The 11929-nt window shown below is 41.2% G+C and overlaps 1 protein-coding gene across 1 annotated transcript; it reads left to right on the forward strand.

Annotated features, from left to right (window-relative positions):
* Positions 1–2669: 2669 nt before the first annotated feature.
* On the forward strand, positions 2670–3526 carry LOC132354211 (ubiquitin-conjugating enzyme E2 R1). Its single transcript, XM_059905945.1, has one exon. It carries the CDS (start codon positions 2790–2792, stop codon positions 3498–3500), a length of 711 nt encoding a protein of 236 aa, XP_059761928.1. The 5' UTR covers positions 2670–2789; the 3' UTR covers positions 3501–3526.
* Positions 3527–11929: the final 8403 nt, after the last annotated feature.

Genomic DNA, 11929 nt, shown 5'->3' on the forward strand with positions numbered 1-11929 from the left:
TTTTAAAATTGTCCTAAATTCAGCGAGAATTACTGTTTAACCTTTTTTGCTTCTGTTACGGCTTGGATTTCTAGCACACTGCAAAAAATTAATTAATTAAATTAATTAATTAAATCAAGCAGCTCCCATTCCCTATTTGCTATCCTTCTCTAAGGAAATCATCTTTTCTCTCTAGGTGCAAAAGATACCTTTCCTTTTTTCTTTTGAGAAAGAAACTAGTTCAGTTTCCTCCTCATTTGTAGTTTTGCTATTAAGGAAGCATTGTTTTGTTAGTTACGTCCTCCTGGTGAATCATTTCCATGTGTCTGTGCCTTGGTTAGCTCCCAGACCTGACAGCCTCATTAGCTCCTGATGGTCTGCTCTCTTGAACGTGGTTACCGTTAGCTCCCTATTGGGTTTCAAATCACTTTTAGCCATAAAAGCCTGTCTAGTTTATACAGACCCTCCTGCAGGGCTCTGATTTTTCAGAAACTACTTTCATAGCCTGTGAGAGTGGCACACACAACAGCTAACATGACCCAAAATGAACCTACAGCTGGGCTTTCTCTTCCTTGTCTCTTTCCTTGTTTCCCTCGTTTTTTGCTCCCTTCCCTCCACCTTCCCTCCTTCCATCTCTCCTTTCCCCTTTCCCCTTTCCTTCTCCCCCCTTTCCTTCTCTCCCCCTCTCCTTCTCTCCCCCTCTCCTTCTCTCCCCCTCTTTTTTTCTCTCTGTTCCGTCGTAATAACCATAGATATTGATGTGTTCAGTAGGTCAATTAATATTAACTTAATATTTGCTCTTTTGAGGCAACATAGCCGCAGCAAGTCCTGCTGATTTTTCTCCCCATCATCAGTTCACTCTTCTTTTCTACCTCTTTCCTAACAGAGCCCTGATTTTGTTCATGTATTTCCCCTTCTCCACACACTTAGAGGAAGTTTGCTCAGTCCCCACCCCTGAGAGTGTTGGCTACTTTGGGGCTTATGACAATCAAGATTGACCCCATTTTCCTTGCAGTTGTTTAAGGCATTGGCCAATGAAACAGTAGTGGAAGGCTGCTGGGGAATTTCTGGGAAAGGCTTTTTCACTGCTGAGAAGTCTGTGTTTTTTTTGAATGTTACTCTGTGTCTGGAGCTTGGGTTGGGTATATTTGTGGGTATATTTGATTTATGGGAGGAAGTAGCCTGAGAAGTAAGCTAACCCACTGAGAAAGGCAGAGTAGAAAGATGACAGTACCTCATCTTGGGTGGCGTCACTGAGCCACGGAATTAACCAGTCCTGGAGTCATCACACGCTTCTGAACTCTTTGTTACTTGAAGTAGTAAAGTCCCTTTTTATTAAAACTCCTTTGAGTTGTGTGTCTGCCACTTGATGGGGAAAGCCATCTGGTCCGATATTCCACTGTTCCTTCTGGTGTGGACAGTCACATACTGTTTTAGACCTGCACTTCCCTCATGTGTGTTTCCTTAAAGTTTGTTGGAAGGATTAAATAACAAAGTAATAATAATAAACGTGTATTGAGCCCTTACTGTGCATAGAACTGTGCTGGATGCTTTATATGTTTGAATATTTCATGGGCCTGCAAAGGCCTAGAACTGTGTCTGGCATCTATTCCATGAAGGAAAGTAGCTTTCCCTTCTTTTTTTGCCATTCATTAATGCATTTGGTGCCATGAAGGGAATAAATGTGTGACGTCTTTGTTTTTAAGAACTAATAATGTAGATAGAAGGAAGCTGGTTTGGAGTTTACTTAGTTTACATGAAATCACAGTGAGTAATATTAGAAAACATATACCTATGATATGATAAACTAAACTGTGATTTGGGGTGGATCAGGAATTAAGGCTGGGAAGCTGGGGCCTCAATCTTGGAAGGTCTTGAAAACTAAACAAAGTAGATAGGACCTGTTATAAACTGGGGGACCACTGGAAGTTTTGGACTCAGGAGATAACATGATAAAAGTACTTAAAGAAGGTAAGTCAGAGTGAAGAGAAAGACTGAAGTTGGGTAAATTGATTAAGAAGCTATTGCAATATCATCTGGATAGAAAGTGATAAGGTCTGGATTATATTTCAGTCAACTCCTATTTGTTCAGGTCTCAAAAAGCAGAAAACCCCAATTAAAATAATACACTGCATATTTTAGTGTAAGGACTATTAATGTTCATAATAATTACCTGAGAGAATTCAGGATACTTGAATGACTTCTTGATCACAGGGACAGATCAACTGATGTTTAGTCCTGTTTTGAAATTATGTTTTAAAAAATAGTCCTATTAATATAAAACTTTTAACCCATTTAGTATTTATAACAATTTTATACATACATAAATATATATAAATAAAAAGTAGATCATTAAAACAGGAGTGTCCCATTCCCTGCCATTGTGGACAAATGGGGTGTAATTTCACTGTACTTAGAAACAGTCTCTCCATTTACTAATTTAGAAAACCTACTGGTAATTTACAGAACATTTTCATACTTTTCTTTTTTAGGTAAAGATTTTTTTCTGAATTTGATTTAGTGGATCGGGCTGTACCTATTCTTCTTTTCCATATCAGAGGAGAAAACATGCCCATGTATTTCAGGTGACACATTCCCCGGTTGGTGGGAAGTAGCGTTGTGGAGAGAAAATACCTAGGAAAAAAGCTATCTGTGTCAGATAACAACAGAATTGTTTAAAAGGACTGGAGCGCCCGGCGGCTCCGGGTGGCGGTGGCGGCGCAGACGAAGAAGGCGGCCCCGGCCCCGGCCCGTCCCGCGCCCCCACGGCCCCGCGGCCCCAAGTGCCCCCGGCCCCGTCCGCCGCCGCCATGGCCCGGCCGCTGGTGCCCAGCTCGCAGAAGGCGCTACTTCTGGAGCTCAAGGGGCTGCAGGAGGAGCCGGTGGAGGGCTTCCGGGTGACCCTGGTGGACGAGGGCGACCTGTACAACTGGGAGGTGGCCATCTTCGGGCCCCCCAACACCTACTACGAGGGCGGCTACTTCAAGGCGCGCCTCAAGTTCCCCATTGACTACCCCTACTCTCCGCCGGCCTTTCGCTTCCTGACCAAGATGTGGCACCCCAACATCTACGAGACTGGGGACGTGTGCATCTCCATCCTCCACCCCCCCGTCGATGACCCCCAGAGCGGGGAGCTGCCCTCGGAGCGGTGGAACCCCACGCAGAACGTCAGGACCATCCTCCTGAGCGTCATCTCCCTCCTCAACGAACCCAACACCTTCTCACCGGCCAACGTGGACGCTTCCGTGATGTACAGGAAGTGGAAAGAAAGCAAAGGCAAGGACCGCGAATACACGGACATTATCCGGAAGCAGGTCCTGGGGACCAAGGTGGACGCGGAGCGGGACGGCGTGAAGGTGCCCACCACGCTGGCTGAGTACTGCGTGAAGACCAAGGCCCCAGCGCCCGACGAGGGCTCGGACCTCTTCTACGACGACTACTACGAGGACGCCGAGGTCGAGGCCGAGGCCGACAGCTGCTTCGGGGACGATGAGGATGACTCGGGCACCGAGGAGTGCTGACACCGCGTCTCCGCAAATAAACTTACAGATTTAAAAAAAAAAAAAAAAAAAAAAAAAAAAAAGAATTGTTTAAAAGAACAAGCCCTAGCAAATCGTAGACTGAAACAACAGAAAAGAAACAAGAAAGAGATAATGACATGCCACAGAAGAGACCAAGACCAAGGCTGGGCAACTCATTGCAAGTACAGACATAAAACCTCGAATGAATACAAGGTCAAAAACAGAATTGGCACTTAGGACCTCAATTTCAGGAAACAAATCATATGTGGCCTAGACGTTGTTATGAAAGGTTGTTTCTTGCCCTCTTATCAGATTTTTTATTGTATTTTGTGATTGATTGTCCTGGATGTATAAAACCACAACAGGAAACCAGGCCAAATTACTGCCCATGTATTTAAATATAATATGAGTATGACTTCAGCATTTCGAACACTGTTAACCAGAAAGTAAAGACTTGTAAAAGCAGCAGTTTCTCCTACACACATGCCGTTATTACCAGAGCTTAAAAAATGTGGCAGAATTTTAAAAAATCACATATTAATAGAAAACCAGGCACATCATCTTTTTTTTTTCTTTTCTTCCTTTCTTAGGTCTTTTATAAGCTCTTTTGAGTCCCAGATTTTTAGAGTGAGCTCTTCAAATTGCCAAGATGCAGTTGAACGTAGTAACCATTTCCAAACAACTTTATTATTTTGGAACTCTCTTTTGTAATTCATTAACCCTAAGTTTAAATGGCATGGCTTAACATTCATGTTTTGAGCATTTTTTTGAATTTACTATCCCATTGACTACCTACCTTTTAATCCATTCTGTAAATATTTTTTAAAGGGTCTTTTGCAGGTAACAAGAAGGATAGATATTGCTCTGTCTTTTTGGAGTTTAGAGGGAGGAGAGATTATTGACCAAGTTACCAGGATATCATCTGGGTGTGGATGTTGTGGGTAATGGGGGCGAGGCTTAAGCCAAAACCGAAAGGGGGAGTAGAAGTTTTCAGATGACAAAGAAGGGAAAGAGACTCCCTGGGCAGGTAAAATTGTATGTATAAGAGACCAGAGAAAGCACAGGCTTTCCAAAAACTGTAAACCTAATTTGGGAGGAAGTTTGTGGGTGAAGAGATAAATGGGTAGAGATGAAGTTGGATAAGTAAGAATTGCTTTTCTTTTATTTGGTAGAAAGATGGTAAGCAGATCTGCCACCAACACAGATTCCTAAGGCTATTTAACAAAAGGAGCCTGAAAAAAAAGCCAGAGTAAATTTCTTTCTTGCTTTTTCATTAGAGTAATTACCTGATTTCCTTTAGGCAAGTCTTGATTTCTGTTGATCCCTGGGCTCAGGAGGTGGAACTTTTTGCTCTGCCCTGGTACCTACTTCCATAGTATAGTCCCCTTCCCAGAAGATTGAGAAGCCTCCCACCAAGTCTCAGTTTCCAATAGGAAATTTATTATTCTCCACGGAAAACACTTGGGAAAGAGAAGCATTATATTAAAAAAAAAAAAAAGGATATACCTTGTCACTTTGAAACATGCTTATGAGCCTCAAGAGGCAAAGCAGAAATTCCCCAGAAGAGAACTCCAGAAACAGGAGGCATGAAGACTGGGTTCCTTCTCTCTGCAGGTAACCTCATTAACATGCTGTCTGTGGAAGAGAGCCAAGGTTGATATTTTGTTTTAAATACTTTTCTTCCAATGGGTTTCATTTCATTACATGGTTCCTTGAGGCCTCCATAGCTCCACCCTGGGAGATCGTTTAGGACAGTATGTTTGATGGCATCAGAGTGAGTCAGTCTTCATCTCCATGCAAATACAGCTAAATCTGCTGAGGTCTAGAGTTGACAGCAGTTTCAGTCTTGCGGTAGTGGTTGGAGTTTTGGGTGTACCTGGCGCCAGATGGCCTTTAGTAACTGGGAAGACAATAGTATTGTTCCTGAATCAACAGCACCTTGGCTTGTAAGTCTGGTTTTAGGTATTTCTGTACATGCTTGACATAGATACAGAATATTGAGTTGAAAGAGTTAAAAGACCCCAACTTGAGCTCTGGTTGTATGAGTCATTAGCCAAATGATCTTAAAAAATAGTTTATCTGAGCTTCAGATTCCTTAATTTGAAAATGGAGATAATTTTTAAAAATTAAACTGCTGCTTATTATAGCACTTCATATATTCTTGCTTATATTCTTAAGTGCTTTACAAATATCAACTCATTTGATTCTCATAATAAACTGTGAAATGTATATATTGTTAGCTGCTCTGATGTTAATCATACTACCTCAGGGGTTTTTATGAGGACGGATTGAGATATGTGTTTCAGTCACCCTTCATTTATTGCTTAACCAAAAGTGTGCAACTAGGTGCGAGAGGGGTGACAAGGAGCGTGAACTCTTGCTTCCTGAGACGGTTTGTGATGGTGTCCTGGCCTGCTCCTTCCTCCTTATGAGATGAGAAATCAATTTCTGGAATAGACCCTGGCCTGGGAATCTAGCTTAGTTCTTTAATGATCAAGATTTTAAGGTAGGAATTTGGGATTAACATATACACACTACTATATATAAAATAGATAATCAACAAGGACCTACTGTATAGCACAGGGAACTCTACTCAGTATTCTGTAATAACCTAAATGGGAAAAGAATCTGAAAAAGAATAGATATATGCATATGGATAACTGAATCACTTTGCTGTACAGCTGAAACTCTTACAACATTGTAAATCAACTATACTCCAATATAAAATAAGAATTTTAAAAAAATTATAAAAAGAAAAGATTGTAAGGTAGGAAGGAAATGGGTTCCTGTCTGCACTGGAAAGAGAGATTAGTGTCATTCTGGATGGAATCATGATAGCACATGGATGTACTTGATCCTAGGAGTTGCCTGAATATGAGGTAAACATTCTCTCTCAGTCTGACAGTCCCTTCTCTGGGTTGTCTACTAATGTAAACAGAATGAATAAAGAAAAAAAAATATAACTTAGGTGTAGCTCACAGACAGATAAAATGTCAATTCCTTAAAAAAGATGTGGAAATGGAAAGAAAAAGTGAGGAGGTTTTTGGGTTTCTTCTCTGAATTAGCCAGAAGAGGCTAACACCTGAGAAAAACAACAAAAATATTAGTGATTGAACACAATGAAAATTGATTTCTCACCCACACGGTGGTCTGGTGTGGGCTCTCTGGGCAGGTTTCCTCCAAGCAGTGACTCAGAGACTCTGGTTGCTTCCATGTGTGGCTCTCACCCCTCTAGGTCCTTGGAGGAAAGAGAATGGAGGGTTCTAGGTGGAAGCGTTTTGTAGGCCACGCCTACCTGTGGTTTCCACCATCGCACTTGTATTTTATCCACCAGGACTCAGTCATGTGGCTCCCTTACCTCTAAGGGGAGCCTGGGAAAGGCAACCCAGCTGTGCCAGGGAGGAAACGAGACATAGTACAGGGGACAACTAATTAGTGTGCCACAGGGAACTAAACTAAATAAGTGGAGATCAAAAGTTTGCTGCTTACCTTCTCTGGCAGACCATATTTTGTCCCTAATGATTTAAGCCACATTTCCCTCTGAGAGATTAGACATTATCACCGATTCCATATACTTTGCAGTGTCCGCCACTGTAGAAGGAATATACCTTCCCTCTCCATTGACACTGAGCTTGGCAGTGCTACTTGCTTTGACCAGTGAGATTCAAATTATACCACGTTCTGGCAGAAGCTTCAAGAGCCATCGTGTGTTTGGCTCTTTCTTCTTTCTCTGTGCCATAAGAACAGCATGTCTCAAACATAGTTGGCCCTTCACCCTGTGTTCTGGAAAGAGAAGACCTGTAGCCCAGAGCCAAATGGAGCTGAGCAGAGTTGACAGGAGTTGCTGCAGCTATGGCCAACCTACAGCTTCTGTCATAACAGGAGCGGGAAATCAGTGCCTGTTATTAAAAGCCACTGACGTCAGCAAAGCTGACTAAAAAAGTCTTCGTCAGGCGTATGTATAATTCCATTATAGGGAAGATCATTAAAAGTTGGTACAGCGCTGATGAGCGAGAGATACAAACTGAAGTTCTTTATTTCTCAGAGCTGACTCTCATAATTGACAGGAATTCGTATAGTGTGATCTGAAGTATGAACCAGGCCCTCCTCTTACTCTCCAGATATTCTATCAAATAGTCATGTTGTTTTCCCATCTCTCTCTTCTAACTGTAATGAAATTTCTAGCAATGAGATCACTAAACAGTTAGAAAATACACATGCTCATGTACAAATGACCACTCAAAATAAATATATATTATAAGGAGGAAGTGAGAAGGCCCATGAGACAGTTTTCCATTAACTTCATAGCACACAGTAAATATTGATGTAAAGTTTTTGACACCTTGCAACATTGAAGGCAACGTTTGAAAACAAGTGGAACACAAAATCATTCTGTTTTAATAGAGGATGAAGAGTTAGACGTAGTGGGGGATGTGTGGGATTAGCGAACCACGGTGGAGCTCTTGAGGACCACTGGGCAGGGGATAACACAGGGATGGGCGGTGGGTGAGGGCACTGAGTAAGTCAAAAGACTATGTGAGGGGATCAAAAAAGTATAATACCTTATCCCTAGCTAACCCTGTTTACTGTTGTTGGGAGATTCAAAAAGTAGTTCGATCTTATGATAGAACAATGGTAAGAGGTGTGTGAAAGCGCAATACCTTCTTTGGCTATTGGTTATGTAAATGGAATCATTACTGAAGATTTGCATGAGACTTGTCACGATTATTAAATTTATTTAAAATCATAGGCTCCACGCTAGAATGTAAACTGATGTTTTTCTGGTACATCTGCTTATTGAAACAATGTTGGATAGCGTAGTTCCATGTTTGGGGTTGGACTTAGATGGGCCGTAAGGCTTTGTTGAGCGGTAGGCATCTTAAAGACAATATATTTGGTAGGAATGGGATGCTAGTCTGATGTCAGCTGGGCTTTCTGTTGGACTCTGGGTGATGTACGAAGTACCGTTCTTTTAGTGGTTGCAGATAACAGAAAATTCAACTCAAACTGACTTAAATAAGAAAGGAAATTTGTTGGTCATATCACTGTCAACACCGGAGCCAGGTCAGGCTTCAGACATGGTTTAATACAGGATTTGGCTCAGTTTCCCTGTGATTGTCTCTGCCTTCTGTCGCGTGTCTGCTTTACTGTCAGACTGGTCTCCCTCATGCTGGCGGTATGTCTGCCAGCAATAATCAGGGCTATGTGCTTCCTCATTCATATTCAGGGGGAGAAGGTGATTGCTCCATCATACTTACCTAACAAAATTCTTGATCTTTAGTCTGATTGTTCCAACCTGAGCCTGTCACTGTGTCCAGGGGAAACCCACCTTTTTCAATTGGCTTTTGCTCATTTCTTCAGCAAACACCGTGATAAAATGAATGAAATTATTGAATTCCTTGACTTACGTCATCCACACTGCATGGCTGCTACACGATGAGGAAAGGGTTGTTTCTCAAAGAAACGTTCTTGGGAAGAGGGCAGAGGGGGGATGGGTTCTGGGCAAACAGATGAATGTCCTATACAGTGACATGGGCTCTATTACCGACTGAAACTTGCAGGCGTGTGGAGGGAAGTGAAACAACTCAGAGCTTCAGTGTCAGTGATGGATGTGCTTTCTGTCCTCATTTATGTCACATACTAGCATGTGAACTTATGGCTCCCATGAACCTCAGTTTTGCTCTGTATGTAAAAGAAATAATCTGTATTCTCTTGACTCCTGGACTTCAGTGTTTTCTAGAATCACCACTGACTAATGAACAGTGCAGAAAAATAGACACTGTATTAAATGTACTCAGCAATTGTAAGATGCATCCCAACTTCAGAAAATGCAAAGTTTTTTTTTTTTTTTTTAACAAAGATGAGTCTCAGATCTGAGGATATGGTAACACTTGGCATTGAGGTTTGTTCTAAAGATTAGAGAATATGGCATATGATAGGCAAGAAAATACTTCCTTATGATCTATTTACTTGGGCTTGGTTAGTTGTCTTCGTGAAGGGTTATTATCTTGGTTTTAGTCTTAATTTTTTCTCAAACTAGACATGAGTCTTTGGGCAAATGCTTCTGTGTTTTCACTTAGAAAATGAGCTGTCTGAATTAGAGAATCTCTGATGTCTCTTGCCCCAGTTTTATAGCTGTGAAGGCTGGCAGTGACCCACGTTCCTAGAAGTAACATGAAATTTAAGCAGCCTCTGAGCTTTAGGGGGCAAATGGCTGAGTGACTGGGTGAATGGCCTTTTCCTTCTAAATTATGCTCACTGTTGGCCCACAGATCTGTGAAAGCCAAATCAGCTCTGTCTGATTTGCAATATTGCTGGCATCAAGCGACTCACCTTTTAACAAACCAGTGTGGAAAACTTCCAGTGCATCTGTCACTCTAATTTATACTTTAGAGTATAAGGCTGACCGGAAAGGCCATGGCAATGACTAAATTAATTCCCATTTATTCAATTATAGTGTCTCTTTCAGAAAAGTAGATTTGTTGTTAAAGATTCTGAGTATTCACCCTCTTTCCTGGAAGAGATACATTGGCCATAAAACTAGCAAAATGAAAGTACTTAATGCTTTGAAAACATCCATAAATTATCCTCTAAACAATTTTTCTGGAAAAATATGTTTAAAAATCTGTGTGTCAAAGACTGCTCTAAGGAGTCTGCCTTTCCAAAAGTGAAGTGGTTTGAGGGGAAACCTGTGCATTTTTTTCTAATCCTTTCGTCATCCCATTCCTCTTAAGATGAATGGCTGGCTTTCTACTAAAAATGAGATAACTCACTTTATTTCCCCTTTCTCTTCTTCCCTCCCTCCCTCCCTTCCCTCCTTCCTTCCTCTTTTCTTCCTATAATGAACCCTATTGTCCAACCATGTAAACTTAGAGTAAATTAGGGACTTTGGGAAATGGAATTAATACTTTCTGGCCAATAATCTCTCAATAAGTAAAATCAAGCAGTAATTGATTAAGGATTATATATGATACAGCTTCGTAAGTGACCATCCCTGAAGAGTTAATTCTTTTGGAAATGGAGAGGGGAAGAAAATCTTTGCTCAGAATGACTGTGTCAGGCCCTGTGCTAGGTATTGTCATATACATTAATGTATTTCATAACAATACTATAAGATAGGTGGGATTATCCCTGATTCTGTCTGAAGAAATGAAGTGTCAGATGAGGTTATGAAATTTATGGCCAAATAAATCAAAACCCATAATTATCAATATGCATATTTGGCTACAAAGCTGATTGTCTTTCTTCTTAATGCACTTTGATAATCTGGATTTTCGTCTTACAAAGTTCTGTGTTGATCATTAAAATAACGTTTATTGGATATTTACTCTGTGTCAGGCATTATACTTTACATGCATTATTGTGTTTAATTCTCATAACAAACTCTTCATATTATTATCTTTATTTTGGAGATGAAGAAACAGAGCTGGCAAGGATCACATTTTCTATTCACAGTCTCTCCACATTGTAGCCAGAGTTTTTTTTAAAACCAGAGTGAAAATCTGATCATGTCACTGTCTTGGATAAAACCTTTCAGGGGCTTCCTCTTCCCACAGGCATTGCGTGGCCTGGTCCCCACTGACTTTCCAACCCTGTCCTGCCTTATCGCCAACCCCCCCACCCTGTCTGCAGCCACCCTGTCTCACGCTGGGCTCCTCCCCATCCCCCATGTACCCTCCTCACAGGTTGGCTCATACTCATCCCTCAGTTCTCGTAACGCTGTTACACAAATCTTCTAGATGCAGCATGGGATTTGGATCATCTACCTTTATTTCAGAGCATTATTACCATCCTTAACAGTGTCTATACTTCTGTGATTTTCTTGGGTTACTGTAAGATTCACGAAGACCAGATGCTGTACTTGTTTTATTATCATCCCCAGGGCCAAGTGCATATTTGGGCACTTAGTAGGCATGTAATACTGTGTTGAATGAATGAATGAATGAATGAGTGACTAGGACTGAAAATAATTTTCATCTGACTCCACAGCTCTTTTTTTTTTTTTTTTAAGTATTGTTTTTTTTTTTTGATGTGGACCATTTTTAAAGTCTTTATTGAATTTGTAACAATCTTGCTTCTGTTTTATGTTTTAGTTTTTTGGCTGTGAGGCACGTGGGATCTTAGCTTCCCAACCAGGGTTCTAACCTGTACCCCCTGCATTGGAGGGCGAGGTCTTAACCACTGGACCACCAGGGAAGTCTCCACAGCTCTTATCATTAAGACATATTGATAGAAAAACATCTGTGTAGCAGGATGATATGTATAGTATTAAATATATACTTTTTCTTTTCCTAAATCCATGATTCTCCTCCATTTGAGCAACAAGGATTAAGGCCGTCGATGTCCCAGTTGCGTGGAGGGGAAGGTTCTTTGGAGAAACTACAGAACTTGATGTTACTGCATCGGCTGTTCACTTCTAAAGCCTACGA

The sequence above is a fragment of the Balaenoptera ricei genome, chromosome 1 (genome assembly GCF_028023285.1).
Source record: "Balaenoptera ricei isolate mBalRic1 chromosome 1, mBalRic1.hap2, whole genome shotgun sequence".
NCBI lineage: Eukaryota > Metazoa > Chordata > Mammalia > Artiodactyla > Balaenopteridae > Balaenoptera > Balaenoptera ricei.